This window comes from Nomia melanderi, chromosome 4 (genome assembly GCF_051020985.1).
Source record: "Nomia melanderi isolate GNS246 chromosome 4, iyNomMela1, whole genome shotgun sequence".
NCBI lineage: Eukaryota > Metazoa > Arthropoda > Insecta > Hymenoptera > Halictidae > Nomia > Nomia melanderi.
This window is the reverse complement of record NC_135002.1, coordinates 17,431,628-17,449,495: the sequence shown is the minus strand read 5'-3', so window position 1 is coordinate 17,449,495 and position 17,868 is coordinate 17,431,628. Positions and strand designations below refer to the sequence as shown.

The 17,868-nt window shown below is 31.7% G+C and overlaps 3 protein-coding genes across 5 annotated transcripts in view; 2 read left to right on the top strand and 1 right to left on the bottom strand.

Annotated features, from left to right (window-relative positions):
* The first annotated feature begins 115 nt into the window (after positions 1 to 115).
* Positions 116 to 4,117, top strand: LOC116425262 (FK506-binding protein 15). 2 transcript variants are annotated; one of them, XM_031972747.2, is made up of 12 exons: positions 116 to 338; positions 551 to 715; positions 790 to 1,309; positions 1,393 to 1,596; positions 1,829 to 1,864; positions 1,949 to 2,125; positions 2,502 to 2,684; positions 2,748 to 2,973; positions 3,042 to 3,322; positions 3,399 to 3,524; positions 3,593 to 3,775; positions 3,848 to 4,117. In XM_031972747.2, exons 1-12 carry the CDS (start codon positions 253 to 255, stop codon positions 3,914 to 3,916), a joined length of 2,256 nt encoding a protein of 751 aa, XP_031828607.1. In that variant the 5' UTR covers positions 116 to 252; the 3' UTR covers positions 3,917 to 4,117. The 2 variants fall into 2 exon arrangements, with proteins under 2 accessions (XP_031828607.1, XP_031828608.1); XM_031972748.2 differs by lacking the exon at positions 1,829 to 1,864.
* A 108-nt stretch (positions 4,118 to 4,225) lies between these two features.
* Positions 4,226 to 7,916, top strand: LOC116425264 (uncharacterized). 2 transcript variants are annotated; one of them, XM_031972750.2, is made up of 6 exons: positions 4,226 to 4,467; positions 4,929 to 5,181; positions 5,341 to 5,449; positions 5,535 to 5,882; positions 5,950 to 6,271; positions 6,740 to 7,916. In XM_031972750.2, exons 1-6 carry the CDS (start codon positions 4,458 to 4,460, stop codon positions 7,267 to 7,269), a joined length of 1,572 nt encoding a protein of 523 aa, XP_031828610.1. In that variant the 5' UTR covers positions 4,226 to 4,457; the 3' UTR covers positions 7,270 to 7,916. The 2 variants fall into 2 exon arrangements, with proteins under 2 accessions (XP_031828610.1, XP_031828611.1); XM_031972751.2 differs by having other exon boundaries at positions 4,229 to 4,467; positions 4,891 to 5,181.
* mbo (nuclear pore complex protein Nup88) overlaps positions 7,635 to 17,868 on the bottom strand; it is a 110,820-nt gene continuing 100,586 nt past the window's right edge. Inside the window, exons 3-13 of the mRNA XM_031972749.2 lie at positions 12,952 to 13,065; positions 12,126 to 12,312; positions 11,962 to 12,059; positions 10,659 to 10,854; positions 10,216 to 10,376; positions 9,506 to 9,591; positions 9,189 to 9,433; positions 8,783 to 8,893; positions 8,474 to 8,700; positions 8,164 to 8,412; positions 7,635 to 8,090 (exon numbers count right to left, since the gene is read on the bottom strand). Of these exons, the coding sequence (XP_031828609.1) occupies positions 8,027 to 8,090; positions 8,164 to 8,412; positions 8,474 to 8,700; positions 8,783 to 8,893; positions 9,189 to 9,433; positions 9,506 to 9,591; positions 10,216 to 10,376; positions 10,659 to 10,854; positions 11,962 to 12,059; positions 12,126 to 12,312; positions 12,952 to 13,065 (1,738 nt within the window). The 3' untranslated portion in view covers positions 7,635 to 8,026. The remainder of the gene's footprint in view (positions 8,091 to 8,163; positions 8,413 to 8,473; positions 8,701 to 8,782; positions 8,894 to 9,188; positions 9,434 to 9,505; positions 9,592 to 10,215; positions 10,377 to 10,658; positions 10,855 to 11,961; positions 12,060 to 12,125; positions 12,313 to 12,951; positions 13,066 to 17,868) is intronic.

Sequence of the window (17,868 nt, the reverse complement as noted above, 5' to 3'; positions counted from 1 at the left end):
TAGTAAATGTAATTATGTAAAAAATTTTGATTATAAATTTTATACGCACTCAGTAAATTTTTATATGAAAATTAGAAATTACATAAATTTTGTATAAAAAACTGGTTTCATTTTAGACATACTCACGCTATCTGTTGGGAACTTTATTACTTAATCTGCAAGTAACATAATGTTTGATGTAACTGATTTAAATTAATGTTTTACTTGTTTTTTATATGATAAGGAATAGTCTGTACTTAAAAAATTCAGTTCATGACTATGAGTTCGGGAAATCATTTACCAAATCTTGATAAAATTTTTCGAGATGAAGATGAGCCAGATTTTCTACCTTCCGGAGGGTATGTTGTTTTAATAATATTTCGTAATTTTATTAAGATAATTGTTTAGAAACTATATCAATCGTGAAGAATATTTTCTAATCAAGGTTCGTTATGTCGTTGTTAATATATAAGAAGAAAAATTAACTAAGATGACGTGAAGGTTATACTATCAAACGCTATTTTAAATTACTGTTTCGCTTTACAAAAGTCACTATAAAAATGTTTTTCAGATCCAACTTAGCTGCTATTTTTGGGTTGCAAGTTAAGTCATCAGATAATCAGTCTTTATTGAAGCAACAGATCTCCAAAAAACCAAGCAGTTTACGTGACATACAACAAACAGTTCCAAACAAAACAGAGGTCATAATTGCAAAAGCAGTACATGCATTTAAATTGTGAGATTTAATATTTAAACTTTCTGTTATTTTAATCTGTCTTATTAATATGCAATGATCAATATTATTTGTAGACAAAATGGAGCTTATGTATCAGTCGGTAAGCTTGGTATGGCTCTCACAGGAAATATTACAACGAAAGTATATCAGATTATCTTATACAAAACCAAACAAGATCATATATCCACCACTACAGTTACAGACAATTTTTTATACTTAGTACAACCAAATAATTATTCAAGTTATTATGATAATGATAAGGAAAACTGGTCAATTTTGTTTGAAAATAATGATACTTGTTTAGAATTTGCCAAAGAAGTTGGATTGGCTCGATATTTCTCAACAGATGGAGAAATCGAGAATGTATTTTATCAGGATTTATCTCCCATGAACAAAGAAGTAATAGCGAAAGAAGGAGATAATCTAACTATTAAATATTTCATTGCTTCAGAAATAGTACAACCATTTAAATGCAATTGTACAGCATTACAAACAATGACAGTAGAAATATCTACAGATGACAATTGGGAAAAAACACTTTTAGGAAGTAATAAAGGACTAAAGAGAATTTTATTTTTGCCACCGAGTAAACAGGTTTCTTTTCAATACTTTATATGATCTGAGTGACTTCTGGTAGATCGAATATCTATAAAGATTTTAAATAAAATACTTTACAGATCAGTTTGGGTCCTGGCTTTCCTAAAGAAAAAGATGTTATGCTAGAAATAGAAATAACAGATATACAATCAAAAAAGGAGGTTACTCAGTTACATAATGTTACAAGTAATAAAGCATCTATCATATCAAGGATGGCCAAAATGGGTCAGTCTATGTTACCAAAAATACCAGTATCTCATCCTACTGATTCTGAAGACACAGAGGTATTTAAGATTTTTTTTTAACTAAGGGATTTTCTTATCTACAGTGTTGATAAATAATTTATTATTACTTTAATGATATGTTTTATAAGTATTATGGTTTAAAATATTTTACATTTTATAAAACTATGATGTAGAAGGAAATTAAAATATTTGAAGTTCAAAGTAAAAAACTCCTTTTAAGGTTATTTATAATAGTTTTCATAATGAATAATTGTGTATATTTCATGCATAGGATGATATACCATATAAATCGTCATGTCATGGAATGGTAAATAATGCTTATCTTAATTACCTAAAGAATTAACAAATAAGAATTTTATTTGTTACAGTATGTAGTCATATTTTGTCTTAGGTGGAATCAGCAAAAGAAGGACTCGAAAAGAAGCAGTCCTCCAAAGAAAGTGTACAAGAAACAAGGAATATACATAAAGGATTGAAATCAAAAGGTGACGTACCTAGTACGAATGGTGCCTGTAAACCTTTAGTTCCTTCGTCTTCATTTAATCAGTGGCCTTCTACACAAATTCAGGTACACAAAATGTTGTGGAAATCATAATATAACTAGAAAGGAGATAATGTTTTATGTAAACGCAAATCGAAAATGTAGATTTACTACATTTTCAAATATTAAAATTTGAAAATCATCCGGTGTATGTGCTATTGTATAAAAATCTTATGTGTTTATAGTTTATTGTCTCTATTTCTTGTGAATAGTCAGTAGATGTATTTAATGTATCAGTAATATTTGATTTTATATTTTCAGTGTACTTTTACATAAAAAACCACTTTTTTATTGGTTATACTATGATTTCTGAAGTACACTGTATAAGTTTTTTCTTTATTAAAGAAAGTTTATACTGAATAGTTAATGTATTAATATATACATATGCATACATGTATTGTAGCCCAACTTTGTTACTCTGGATGGTCAAGTATATTCATTACAACGACAAAATGTAACTCCAACAATATCATCAGTGATAGATCCAGGATTAAATATGATACTATCAGAAACTAGAATGACAAATACAGAACTTCGAATGGGAATGTCGAAAATAGCAGATAATGTGCAAAAGTTGCTCGATAAGGTAATTTATATACTGAAAAAATGATACATTATTTACAAAGATACCATTATGTGTTATGTACAGTTCCATGTTCTTGAACTTCAAAATGCTACATCTCCTATAAAAGATCAAACAGCATTAGATGCCACTTTAAAAATGTTTCTGACCATGAATGCACATCAAAGTGGAGAGAAGAAAGACAATTATTTGCAAAAAAGTTCTGATGTAACAGTTACTAAAACTTCTACAGATCTCGATGAAATGAGGAGCAAAATTAGTGTGCTAAAAGAAAAATTAGAAGAATCCAAAGGTAATCTGAATAGTTTAATAATAACATATATTATATAACAGTACATTAAATAATAAATTAATTTATAGAAGTATTAACTACGAAAACAGAATGCATTAAAAAGCTGGAAAGTCAAAAAGAATCGTTAATACAAACTAATGAAAATTTAAATAAAAAGATTCAAGAATTAGAAGTTTCTTTAAAAGAAACAAATCATGTTGTTGACAAAACCAGGAGAGATTTAGAGGAAATTCTAAAGGAACTTAATAGTAAATATATAGAAGAAAAAACTGTATTAGAAAACAAAATTTCTAAGCTTGTTGAACAATGTGATTCTTTAACATCTACAAAATTTATGGCAATACAGGATGTAATATCTTTTTACTGTCTATTTATATAACCTTGTTTTTTTATAATTTTTTAATATAAAAAATTATTTTTTACAGAATAATAACAAAAACAGAGATGTTAAAAACATAATGAACAAAATTTATCATACTTTGATGGAGAAATTTGTTGACGAAGTATATCCTACATCTTATATAAAATTAACAATTGCGAGTACAATAAAGGTAAAATTTAAATAAGATAATTTATTTATAATTGATGATTACAATTTTTTTTAAAATTATGATTGTAGAATGCTACGTTACAAATTCTATATAATTCTGACAAAGGAAGTAATAAAGAAGTTGAATCAATGCCTGTGAAAGTTACAGAAACTGACACTTTGAAAATTACCAATACAGAAGCAGAGGACTGCGTCTTAAGTGCTTGTCCAACCCAATTATCAAAGCAGTCTTATGTTACAGAAAATACTAATGTATCATTTGATTTGTTGATTAATTTCACATGATTCATATGACATATATTTATAAATTTATTCTGTTCGCAGATGCCATCTACATTAATACAAGACGAACCACCACCCATTTCTTGTACGGATGACGATTGGCCAGATTGATATTTCTATTTTATATTTTATATTTAGATTTTACAATAAGAACAAAGAATCATCCTTAAAGAAACATAATACTGTAATGTAAACAAAGAATTTTTAATATGTAATCATTTTTTAGTCTCCCAAGAGAATGTGAATATTCATATGTAAAGTATTTTATAGAAACCTAAGATTTCATATTAATAAATATTATTTTAATTACAATTACGATTCATTATTTTCATGTACATTTTACTGTAAGAATGAATACTAGGTTATTTTGTTTTACATTTATACAAATTTTACTAGTATTTTACGTAAATAATATACATTAATTTTATACAAGAAATAAGAGAGTGTTCAATGCAAAAAATATTTGACGCATTTTTAATAAATTTTCCTTGTAAAATAATATAAACCTTTAAATACAATAGAAATTACAACAGTTGCGCCGCAGTTTAATAGTTTGTCCAGTTTTAGAAATGGCGTAAAATCACAGTGCACCTTTTCATAACAAAGAGACACCATAAAAACGGCTATAAAAATAAGGAATATCACGAAAAATATGACAAGACGTAAGTTGCTCTGTAAGAACTGGAAATTAATGGAGTACAGAAAATCCCGCCCAAGTCCGTCCGGTTCTTGAGTAATTCTATCTGGCTGTGTTCACGGTTTCATCGCCTTGGCTTCTACCACGCCAATCAAATTGAAATCTAACCTTAAAATATCAACCAATAAAAACAATGCTTTTCTTTCAATTGTTCCCTTCTTAAACGACTTAACCACCTTAGAAATTGCACTGTAAAACAATGCAAAGGATCATTATGAAAATATTATCTCATTTACACCTATTATATTTTACCTTCCTCTCCATATATATAACATCATGATTTATGAACATTGTTTATTTGACCTTATCTTTTGACTTATATTTTAATGCTATATAAGATATATTTATATGAATTCATAAATAACATCTATATTTGACAATGAAATAGATTATTAGCTGTTACTTTTATAATGGATGTAAATATAGTGGAAGATGAAGATGTATCCTTCCACTTGGGAGAAATGTTTGATAGTTACGAAGAGCTAGAACATAAGCTGGAGAAATTTTCAAAACGTAGTCTAGTTCATTATTGGAGAAGAGACAGCAGAACCGTTAGTGGAGCTCATATGAAAACTGCTCGTCCAATTAGTGAGCGTTTAAAGTACTATTCTGTAAAATATGCTTGTATTTATGGTGGACAGAAGTTTTTACCACGTGGAGCTGGTAGAAGACAGTCTCAGTTAGTTGAAAAAATTTTATATTGTTAAAATTATATTCTAAATTAAATATTTTGAAATAAATGAATGAAATATATATATATAAATATTTCAATGGATTTTAAAAAATATATATATTTCATATATATATTTTATATATATGTATACTTTGTTGAATTTAGATCGATAAGGACAAATTGTCCTGCGCATATTATGTTAAGAGCTTCAAAAGATGGCACAAAACTAGAAGTGACTAGTGTCAATAATGAACATAATCATGAAATTTCTGAGGTAATTAAGCATGGTAATAAAATAATAAAATGATAAAATAATTTTTATGATAATAGATTTAATTTGATTTGTATTTCTTTGTTAGGAATTATTTAAAAATCTTCCACAAGAAAGAAAATTATGTGGCGAGATTAAGCAAGAAGTACAAGACTTAATGCAATTACACATAGACCGTAAGAGATTGAAAGAATATGTGAAGTTAAGAACAAACAAGGTACTTAGATCCAAAGATTTATTCAATATAGCAGCAGCTAATAAACAAAAAAGAAATATAACTCCAGAAAGAGCATACCAATTATTTAAAAAGATTCATGACATTGAGAAAATGCAGGGAAGAGACAATGACAAAAGAACATATTCAGAATCTGAAGATGAAATTGCACAGTCAATAAAGAAGATGAAGAAAGATCAAGAATCTCCTTGGGGTCAAGATGTAAGAAGTTTTATTTTATTCTATGTAGAATAGTACATTTGCTAATGAATACTTCTTTTTTCTACAGAGATTACCAACTGAAATAGAAGTAAGTGAGGGGAATGATGGTGAAGATTCCTACAGTGGTCAATTAACGCAAGAAGAAGTAGTAGATGAAATAGATGCAACAGATAGTGAATTATTGAGAACAAATAATGATGGAGATATTATAGCTGCAAATGGTGAAATTGTTGGAGAATTGGTAATGCAAGATGGAGACCCCTCTGTAATAGTTGAATCCATTGTGAACGCTGATGGTTCTGTTTTCGTAGATGAAAGGGAATTCAATACTTATTGCAACAATCATTTGTCACATACAGTTGATGACAGCCAATCATCCAATACTAGAGGTAACTTCAATTAACATTATAGGATATCTGTCTTGCTGTAATTATTCAAACTATTTGTGATAAAAACATTCATTATAAGTTTTGTAACAAATTTTTATCCATAAAAGATAATGAAAATATTTTATATATCTCACTAAACTCTTTATTCATCAGAAGTCTATTAGTTGACTTTTCAATTTCGATTAACAATCGGTAACCTATTAAAACTGTGCTGATTTAAAGCAAAAGAAGTCAGAACAACAGTACGAGATTCCCTTATAGTTTGATTTTAAAGCTACAAAGCTTTGAAAGTGAAACCATGCACTTCTACGCGATGACGAAAACTATATTGATAGTTAGTGAGTGATTGCCTTGATCAGGGGCTGTAGATAAAATGTTAAATGTAATACTCTTTGTGCAAGAAGTAGAGCTGTTATATTAGAAATATATTATTTATAATTATAAATTTATTATTTCATTTTATATCAGTTTTAGGCATTGAAACAATCGCACCCACTAATGACATAGGAAAAATAAAGGCAACATCCATGTCTCCTAAGCAACAAACCAGATCCCTTAGTCCACAACCACAGCAACCGACAAGGTCACCTAACACATTTCATGAAACTACAGATTCTAGAATTTGGATTATGAAACAAGCTACAAATGCTGAAATGGAACAAGATAGTGGACCTGAAAGCGGAGAAAATGGTTCCAATTCTGCGACTACCGATAAAGCGGATATCGACGCATCAGAAGTAATACTGTCTGACGAAGCGAGCCATCAACTACTTCGGGAACAGCTGGCAGTGCTTCGAGCAGAAAAAGGAAAGCTGTATCATGAGACTGAAATGCTAAAACTAAAGAAAGACAAGTTAAGGTTGCAGATAAATTGTTATTCGAATGAGATACGAAAACAAGAAATGGAGAAGGAGAAATTGCGTCTTGAAATAAAATTGCTCCAATCAAAAGTAATGGAGGACTCCAATGATGTGTCTCATTATATTTTTGTGCCTTGAATTTTAATCCGCAAGCGGATTGATTGTAAAATATGTCGCGAATAAACCTATGGCGCTTCTTTTACACTGTGTTCTCTTTTAAAGTATCAAATTGTACACATAGAAGCAGAAATTCAGTCCTGCTGATATGCTTAGCAATAAAACACAGCTATTTCATTTTATTTTCATATACTAAGTTACAGAAATAATCATACGTTTTGTATTGTCGGTATCGAATTATTGATAGGATTATGTACTCGAATAATTAAGTATTCAGTTAATATGATTGTCATTGAAAAATAACAGTATAGTACAATAAAAATAAAAATATAAATTACCTATCGGTTGATAGAAGGGTAATCGAAAAATAAGGAGGCTATCGAATATTTGGTGTTATTATAATTGTTATAAGAATACATTTCCAATTTTGTAAACATTTTTCAAATGTATTTTTAAATAAGACAGTGAAAAAAGTGCTATTATTGATGTTTAACAATTTTCTAATGAAATATGTTTGAATGAATTTTTTAATGAAATATGTTTATGCTCCAGGTAATTTATGCATTCGTATTAGAACAAATCTTTCTAAAAAAGAGGACATTATTGTATAAAGTATTCCATTAAGTACAGCGGTTAAATATAATGTATATGTATATCTAGTGTAATAAATTATTTTGTGAATAAAATCATTTTTTTATTATATCCAAAATCCTGTGCTTCAAATTAGATTAATAAAGCTTTACAAATAATATAAGTAATATTTTATTAATTAACTAATTTAGGTACTCACTTCCTCTTCTAGTTTCTTAACCTCAGCAATTAATTCTTTAATTTCTTTTGCCCTATTGAAAAAAATATAGCATAAATATGTATTTAATTAATGTTTTATCATAAATCATGTTTTAAAATACATACATTTGTCCAAGTGTATTTTTCATTGTTCTTTCTTGATCGCCTCTGAAAACAATTTCTTTTTTCTTCTCATTACACTCGCTGTTTTCTATATGCTGCGATTGCTGTTCTGATTTTTTCTTCAGTTCTAATAATCTAATCTTCATTTCCTCTATTTTTATCTCCATTTTCCTTAACTCCTCAGCTTCTGCTCTTTCGACAGGAGTTATAGATGGTTCCTTGTAATTTACTAATCGCAATACTTCTTTTGCTCTAAATAAGGATAACTTGTTTAATAGTTACCAAACATTTAAAAATGATAATTTCCCTTTACCTTTGTGCCAATTGTTCCTGTTCGTCTTTAATGTCTTCATATCGTTCAGCCAAACGTTCAGCAGTTTGCTGCAATTCCTTCTTTGCTTCCATTAAATTGTCCAGTTCTTTTAGTAGATGTGTTTTCATTACTTTCAACGCTCGCACTTTCTTACCGATTTCCTCTCTGACATTATCGTGTCTGGTGAAATGTTCCTTGCGAAAGATATCGGTCGCGTAATACAGAAGCTAATTGTTGAAATATTTACTTTAGTATTGTTTCACGTTATATATAAATAATATATATTGAGTAATCTCATTGTTTTAATACCTGCAAACATTCTCGCGGCGATATCGATTTTGATCCAATTTTTATGATGGGCTGGGAGGTCTCACGTTTTAGTAATTTTTTTATATACACGTCGAACGCTTCGTTGTTGACCTTAAATGAAAATAGATAGGTATACAGGATTATGATTAGAAATTTTTGAACTCGGATTATTCTATAAAGTAATTGAATGAATAGTTTGGTATTTACTATATGAACTGTCCGACATACTCATTCTACGTATGTAATTACTAAATTCTATTTAATACTTTCAAAATTTTTTGCATATAACTTTAATATTATCAACATTCAATATTATCAAGAATAACAGTTTTCAAAATGGATTGGAATACAAAGTTAAAGTTTTAAAAATGTAGTATAGCTAAAGCATAACATTGAATTAGCTTACCTTCTTTTCTGTAGTGACAATGGGTTCCGGTAGTTCAATTTTCGGAAAATAGTGCAGATCGATGACAGACCGAGCAACTACATCACCTGTGTGCAACAATGCGACGAAGACACACGGCTCTTGAAGAAGACCGAAGCCAAGGATCGGTGTGGCTTCGTTTGTTCCTGTATGTTTAGTTCTTCTACAAATTAGATACTGAGAGCTGGACTGATTCGACAATGATGGTAGACGGGCATCATCATTATCTAGAAGAATTTGTTTCTTTATTAAAATTCTTTATTAAATACTCTGTCTTTAGATACTGGACTCTTTCTTACCATCCGAAGAGTTAATGTATTCTTCCAATTGAGGGACCATTGGCAAACTGATCATGTGTACACCAGCGTTGTGAGAACAAAAATATCTGACAAAGAAATGAATAATAATTTATGTTGCACTCACTTGATTTAAAAGGAGCTTTACTTCATTTTTTTGCTGATTGATAGTATACAATATAAGATATAGCAATGAATGGTATGTTGTTTTTTTTAATAATTATAATTGTATTGTAAAAAGAAGTAATATATACTGAACAAGTTTTATGTACGAAAATAATGTTAAAGAAGTAGAATAAAATTTATTCGTATGTAGCTTGGATTTTGTATTACTGGAAATACTTTTTCCTTTAACCCATTGCTTCTGTTGTTGATTTTATGATCCTTTTTATTTTAAATCACAAGAGATAGCAAGACAAACAGGAAAGAAGTGGTTGTAATACGCGAGTAATATTATCATTATGTATTAGATAAAGGTACGTTATTCTTTAAATCAGATAACGTATGAAGTTTAGTTAACACTAGAAATGTTTTCAAATAATCGTTGTTTAATTGAGTGAACTATAGTAATTCGATTTGATTCGGGGTCACCGGTGACGCCCATGGTATTCGACATGTTAATTAATCATTTACGATCGGAATGTAATTTGCTATGTAAAGGGACTTGGATAATATTAGTTGCAAACTATTGCATGATAGTTGCAAATAATTACCTGGACTTGTTACCCTTATCACAACGAAGATGTATTGGACAATTGTATTTCTTATCATTATCCGCGTACAAAAGTCCCAGTTCTATTTCAACACACTCATAGACATAGAGGGCTTCTTCCGACGTGTGGACATTGTACATGGAATTAGATTGTAACCAATCCTAAAAATTATAAACATCGAACGTGTATGAAAACGTTTCAGAAATGCATCTACTAAACTTGTATATTCAATCTTTCTTTTTGAACTTCCGTATAACTATAAATTTATAGTAATTTTGGGGTAATAAAAAACACATGCGATGCTAACAAGATTCTCCAATTTTTCGCAAATTAACTAGAAGGATTTAAGAATATAAGAATATAAAAAGATCGTTATGCATTTGAAAAATTGAAAACGTTATCGGGTCAATGTATCAAAAAGTTCTGGTTAAAGAAAAACTTACTCTGCTTTCGTTTTCAACATCGTCGTTCGTTTCCTTCTTCAATAAAAGTGCATGGTATATCTTCCCGCTACACATGGCAATAACCACTATGGGCGGCGTAGTTTGTATGCACATGATGGAACACGAGTCTACCCCGTAATTGTCGTCGGCTTGGGGATACATGGAGAGAGTCCCTGACACCACTGGGTTTTCATGACTTAACATTACGGAAGATGCACAAAAATGATGAATTCATATCCCGACAGAAACATGTTTCAGATTAACATGTTCGCTACCAGTGTTTCTTTCGGTGACGATCTCCTTAATTGTAATATTTTATTCAATCCAACAAATCTTCTAAACAAAATACTGAAAATATGAAACTGATGCGAATCATTTAGTTCCTAAATATAATGCTTATAACCTTAAATAACTATATCTATAACTTTAATTTCGTTTTATTTATGTAAAATATAGGATTACAGTCGTCACAAATATGTAACGCTGATAGCTAACATGTTAACAAAATATCATTTACATGCAGTATAAATTAAACAGATATTATTTAACGGTTAAAAATTTCCAAGGAAATAAAGTAACGATTGCATAGTTCGTATAAAATTGTTCACAGAATTTCATGACGATACGTAACTCTACCACTTATTGCCTCATTTTTAATTTTGTAATGTCAGTAAATAAACTCAATATTTTTGTATGAATCACTTCTCAATACTTTAATATTTGTATAATTTAGACTACTTGTTTTTCAAAATATACACCTTCTCAATTGAAAACATTTAAACACTTAGCTAACTGAATAGGGAAATCTCTCATTTTTCCCTTAACAACGTATTTTCTTACTTAGTAAGTCTTGAACTGAGGACATTTGCGATTGAATAAATACCTTTCTTGGTTGTATAAAACAAATTTTTAATAAAATCTGTTGAATGAGCTCAATTAACCCTAGATAACTAAACATTCGTCTAAATAGTCTATCGAACTTTGTCATTTTTGTGCATTACTAATAATAAATATCTCGAGTTGTACTACCTTGTTTGAAATAAATAGAAGAAATATAAAAATATACATGTTTTGGATTTGTAGTCTATGAATCAAATGTTTAGTTACAGAGTGACACTGATTCAAGTTTAGTCATCTAGGGTTAAAGTTAATGAAAAAGATTATAGTTACAGTTCTATTTTAACGGCTGCCTAAGTGTTAAGTATAATAGCATAAAAGCGTAACAAATAAATTCCCTTTCAATTCGTCGTAAGTTGTTAAAGTCACAAACATTCTGATCGCGTAATATAATAAATTTACATACGTATCGAGCAACACGTTGCTACGGACAATTAGCACCTCTCCGTTTCCGCGAAGAACCAGAATGGGCCATTCGATCTGGTTCCAATCGACCATGATGTTCTAGAAATCATTACAGTTTATATTTCCTAGCGGTCCCGTCGTGAACGTTTGCCTCCCTGTTCGTACCTTGTTGATATCTTTACCAGCAAACATTTCTGGTTTGCGTAAAGTGGGCGTAGCAAAATCGAAATCCACCGCGGTGTCCCCCAACGAAGAAAAATCCGGTATCTTTGATGGCGAATTGTACGGCTTGCGCCCGATTTTCCAGTACTTTACGCGCCTCGGCGGGCTACCGAGTTCGCATTCGTATAAACTGGGGAAGGTAGAAAACTGGCATGTAGTCAGTTAACATCGTTTAACCTGATGGTGTCAATTCAACCGAGCTACCCACAAGTACTTGAATACTCGTGTATTCGGTTTTGTTCTATGAATGTTGCATTATTTAACCTTTCATTAAAATAATTCCTCAGGTGAGAAACAAATTTCTTTTAGAGACTAAAAAGAATTGGGTCTCATTTTCTATTGAACATTTTTTCCTGTCTTTGCAGGTTTTAACTTCAGGTTATTAGTGACATTATTCTATTCCTTTTTATTGTAAAGTTAAATTTTTTACATAGAAATTAATAAGTAAGAATGTTTGAAAAAGTAATGTGAGATCATCTTTTTTTAAGAAACGAGATGAGTAAGTAAAACGATATATAAAATCTGATTATTGTAGTGGAAACAATTTTTATATAACTTTGATTTTACAGCATGCCTTAAAAAAATACTGTAGTTACAAGTGAAATATAATTTTCTCTTAGGAACTCATAATTAAAACATTTTTTAGTAGTATAGATTACAGAATATAATATAAACATGTCAATGTAAAAAACAGATTTATAAAGATCCATAACAACCTCTGAGGCATATCACCAGGATGATAAGTAGGTATTAAGTTAATGAAAATTACCAAAATGTATTTTCCGATGTCAAAATTAGAAGATGGGAATCGTTCGTTGAACCAGGATGCCATCTTGCCTTTCGAATTTCCGTATTCGTATTGAAATGATCGAATTTGTACATTCTGAAATCAAATATTAGAAATAGAAATAAAACAAAATGGTTATATTACTATTTCATATATTAATTCTTCAACATGTTGATTGTTACAGTGATTGCCGATGTTTGATATTAGTTAAATTGAAAACGGATATTACAAGACGATATGATTAGATCATTTTTTTACCAACATAAACAACTAGGTAATTATATAAAATAAAAAAAAAATATATATATATATATATAAATTCTACTACCAATGAAATAAATAATGTTTACGTGAAAGACACAAATATTGAGCGTCAATCGTTGTGTTAATGATATTAGTTAAGAGAAATGAGAGAAAGAAGATTCGATTTCGAGAAGATTGCGACGGTTCGAAGCAAATTCAAAGTTTCAATCCATTTTAGATCTAGCTAGAATCGAATTCAGATGAGTTATGATACAACTGCATCAGATACAACATCAATCCTAACTTATACGGTCTAAAGTCAATCAAACATTTGACGATAGTTCGTGCACTCTCGATACAATTTGCATAAGTACACTCCTCTTCAAAAAGATAGCCCAGGTGTGCTATCTTTAATTTCTCAATGACGCATGCAAAATTTGATATCTATGACAACTAATTTCAAAATATTATGACCTCAAGATATGCGGTTCATTGAAAATAAGTTACAATGTCATAAGGTTTTGTGGATAACGAAAAAAAACTATTTTATTCTACGAACGAAATAATAGTAACTTATTAAATATATGTTCTTAATTAATAATGAGTACATCTCCCTTTATTTTCTAGTATCTTTTTGAAGGGCTATCTTTTTGGAGAGGAGTGTATACTATCCGTAACCGAGGTCCGCAGAATTGGAAACAAAATCTGATAAATCGAAGTTCACGAATTCTTAAATCAATATCAATCAGTAGTTATAAATTTATAAAGAAAAGGTCTAAGAATGAACACAGGAATAATATTCAGGATATCGTTGAATAACACTTTGATTGTTGTATTAGTCATATATAGGCGATACAACTTTTGTATGCGAGACGCAAAAAGATTAATAGAAATATATATATACGTTTCACCAGGTTATGTTTACTATTAGAAAACATATGTTGATCCTAATAATAATACACCTTCAAACATGTTAAATTTTACATAGTATTTTACATGGTATTTATATCAATGGTATCCAGAAAACTTATAAGGTACTAAGAAAATGAATCCTTTGGGGTTCCAAATATTCTCAGTTTTTCATTTCAGAATCTGCATCAATGCTACATTAATCAACGACAGTATAATACATCACTTTAACAACTTAACTATTCGAAGCTAGAAAAATACAAAAATTCATCTTCTATATAGTACAATTACATCGCGAATAAATGCAAAAAAAACTTGATAATTAGCTATTAGAATAAAATTCAATAACCATTCCGCCTGGAAGCAGTACCGCAAAGGGTGAAACACAGTCGTAAGCTCGAAATTAATCGTTACTCTCGGGATGAGCCGCAAATTGTCCGGGCCGCGGCAATCGTCGTCCCGAAACGTTCGATTCGGGCCACGGCCGCGATCCTTATGACTTCACCGTGACGGACGCGCACGCCGCTACCACGAGCATTGTCTCTGGTCCCGCTACTTAGCCCGGTCCGTGGGCGCGCGACGCGACGTGTCGTTATTTAACGCAAATTACGGTAATCTTTCACGATCGCCGTACCCTCCGGGCACAACGGAACGAAAGGAATACAGCGAAAGAGAGGGAGAAAGAGGGAGAAAAAGGAAGAAGGGTGGGGGAGGTGGGGGGGGGGGGGGGAGAAAGGGACGAAGTCGCGGTGTTTGTTTTTCACGGGACGAGGCTGGGCTGCGCGGCAACGATGGTCGCCTACATTTCGTATATTTTATTATTACTCTCGCACTTTCCGTGGCTGGACACGGTAACGCTGGCAAAAGGGGGTTGACGGTGGTTAGCCCGTGGCCGTTATTAATGTCCGCGGCACAGTACTGGCTAAAGGGGCGGGTGGCCAGGTGGAGGGATGAGGAACGAGGATTGGGGACGGGGAGAGGAAACAGAAGAAAAAGAGAGAGTAGTCGCGGGCAGAAAAAGCGAGAGAAAGGGATCTGACGCAAATAGGGACGGGTGGGAGAGAAAGAGAGAGATGGTTGAAGGGGTCATGGGGGGGGGGCTGGAGGAGGAGGAGGAGGATGAAAAAGAAACGAAAAAGGTCGGTGGGCATAGGGTATCGTCAGCAACGACTGGTTACACCGGGCTGGCACACCAACGACAAGGACGAAAGCAACTTTACCATCACCAGCAGCCTCGGTTCGTTGCAAAAGCACGCCAGAGTTCTTAATAATTGATAAAAATGTACGCATGCACGCACCAGTAGAGAGAGTCGGTCGAAAGCCAGACGACGTGGTCAACCCCAGCGCCTCGGTCTGACCACCCCTCCGCTTACCCCTTTCCGTTTTCATCGTTATTTCTCTCTTTCTCTCTCCGCCGGCCCTTGCCCCCCCCCCCCCTTGCCCGTACACCCTCTTCGCCCTCTCGTTCTCTGAGCTTTCGGTCGAGCCTCTCTCGCTTACTCTCTTTTTTTCCTCCCTTTTGTACGCCCAACCTTTCATGCTTCGTTGACAAAGGCACACGCAACGATTTATTCGCACTTTGCACCACGGCCTCGCGGGGATTTTTCTTCGTTCTGTCACAATTTCGGAATTATCAAAATTTATGGCCACCCCTTGCGTGTACCCGCGCGCCATACGGCAGCCGGCCACCGTAAACAGTTTACGTGTTTCTGAATAGTGAATTTGTTGCTCGTTTTTCTCTTTGCCGTTTGCCCTGTGCTGCGAGTGGGGTGGGGGAGTTTTGGTCGCGTCTTACGGTTTGGATTCTTCGGTTCTAGTAGAGCATCGGCGAAATAACACGTTTGGTTCGAATTTATCATTTTTTGGGATATTTTGGCGTTGCTGAAGATGAGAATCCTGGTTTTTCTTTCATGGAAATGACATTAATTTAAATTTAAGCGAAATTTTACCGGTAAAATTGTTTATATGAAAGTACCATTTTGAGGGTATTTTAGGATGTTGGAGGTATGACTTGTAAAGAATTTGTTGGTCTCTAGGTAATTAGTCGAACGGTTGAGTTTTTAAGGAGATATCTCTCGCGTCCACGCACTCATGTTTTACATAATTTGTCATAAGTTTAGATTAAATTTTGCTATCTAGATATAAAGTCAAACAAAATATAATCCGATTACATATGTAGGTTGCTAGAAAAGTTTCAGGAATGCGCAGTCATTCAATTCTTTATTATTTTCGTAAAGATTCACATTTTTAAGTTTAGAAAATGTGAACACAACGCAATGAAAAAAGTATTAATATTGAAGGAAAATATTTTGAAAAGTAATAAAACCATTAGTTCAAACTTATTTGTGACTTTTCTCATTCTTTCCCGAAACTTTTGCGGCAACCCACGTATTAAGACTAATGATCAAAGTCCACTTTTATTACCTGAATTTCAATTGTATTATACATTACTCACAACTAAAGATTGTATACTGTAATTTGTAATCGAATCAATTATTATACTCGAGCAATAGTGAGTAATATGTAATCAGATTACAGTTTGCCTAAATCTACTGAATACTGTATCTCCTATATCAGATTCTTTTTTAGAACTTTTCCAGTGTGACTCCCTTTTATCAGTTAGGAAAGCGCAATGATACAGTGACTCGTTTTGAGATAGAACAAACTCGCGTGAGTTGGTTTCCCGTGACGAGAAAACTGTGCGTACGCAACGTACACGGAAGGCTGGTTGAATTGAAAATTAAGCTCTATGACGTTGTAAAACTCTGCCGCTGTAAGTATTAAGGCATTAGTACCGTGAGATTTAAAATTCTCGAAAAATGTGTTGACTGAAAACTGTCACAAGTCCGAGTTAAGAAATTTTATGGCGTTACATATTTCGTGATACCAGTTAACCAGATACGGGAGCTGCATCTTTACTGAAGAATATTTTAGTTTATGTTGTAGAAATTTTAATAAGACTTTTCCACAAACGATGTACAGATTTATATGTAGTCCTATATGGAGTTCTAACTGCATGAAAATATGTGCAAAGAAATCGGTTTCATTAATAAATCTACAGCCACCGCTATTTCAATTAGGAAAAACAATATTGTATATGATAAAATTAAATAAAATTGAAATTTAGTCAACAAAATAAATTCAATTTGTTTTCCAACACATGGTATCGAATTTACGTCAATAAAAGTGATTGAAATCTTAAAATAGGGGCATGGATATAGTCTTTACTACATGTCTTATATTCTTGTCATAATTTTGTAATGAAACGTTAATGGATCTTTTATTAAATGATGGTTTAATCTTAGCGTTAGTTATGGAATGGATCGATAATGTTTGTATGAAAAGTTGTGAAACTCCTTATATATTATTATAAATATTATCTTACATGAGATCGTTATGAACTTACAATGTTCCATTTTATATTCTCATATAATAGAACCGATTATCAGATTTAATTTGACTATTGATGATACTTTACATAAATAAAAATCCAAGGAAAAATTCCTCGAAACATACTTGTAAAATTCGATTACAGACATTCCGAAGTTAATCTAAGAAATAAGGTCCTTAAATTCCCGGATAACCAAGACTAAGCATTCAAAACCGCGAAAACCCACTCATTGCCACGAGACACCTCATAGTTTGCACTATAAGTTTCGATTAACTTTCACTTTCCACGACAATTAAAAAAAACATAATAATGAATTATTTATAGTATATGATGAAATAATTTTGTTTTCTTTGAAA

What these genes read in the sequence shown, in the direction of transcription:
- LOC116425262 (XM_031972747.2), top strand. Translation starts at nt 253, where the DNA reads ATGACTATGAGTTCGGGAAATCATTTACCAAATCTTGATAAAATTTTT. An exon ending in GCAGTACATGCATTTAAATT is followed by an intron (nt 716 to 789) that starts GTGAGATTTAAT and finishes TATTATTTGTAG; the next exon opens with ACAAAATGGAGCTTATGTAT. An exon ending in CTGATTCTGAAGACACAGAG is followed by an intron (nt 1,597 to 1,828) that starts GTATTTAAGATT and finishes TTTCATGCATAG; the next exon opens with GATGATATACCATATAAATC.
- LOC116425264 (XM_031972751.2), top strand. Translation starts at nt 4,913, where the DNA reads ATGGATGTAAATATAGTGGAAGATGAAGATGTATCCTTCCACTTGGGA. An exon ending in ATAATCATGAAATTTCTGAG is followed by an intron (nt 5,450 to 5,534) that starts GTAATTAAGCAT and finishes TTTCTTTGTTAG; the next exon opens with GAATTATTTAAAAATCTTCC. An exon ending in CCAATCATCCAATACTAGAG is followed by an intron (nt 6,272 to 6,739) that starts GTAACTTCAATT and finishes ATTTTATATCAG; the next exon opens with TTTTAGGCATTGAAACAATC.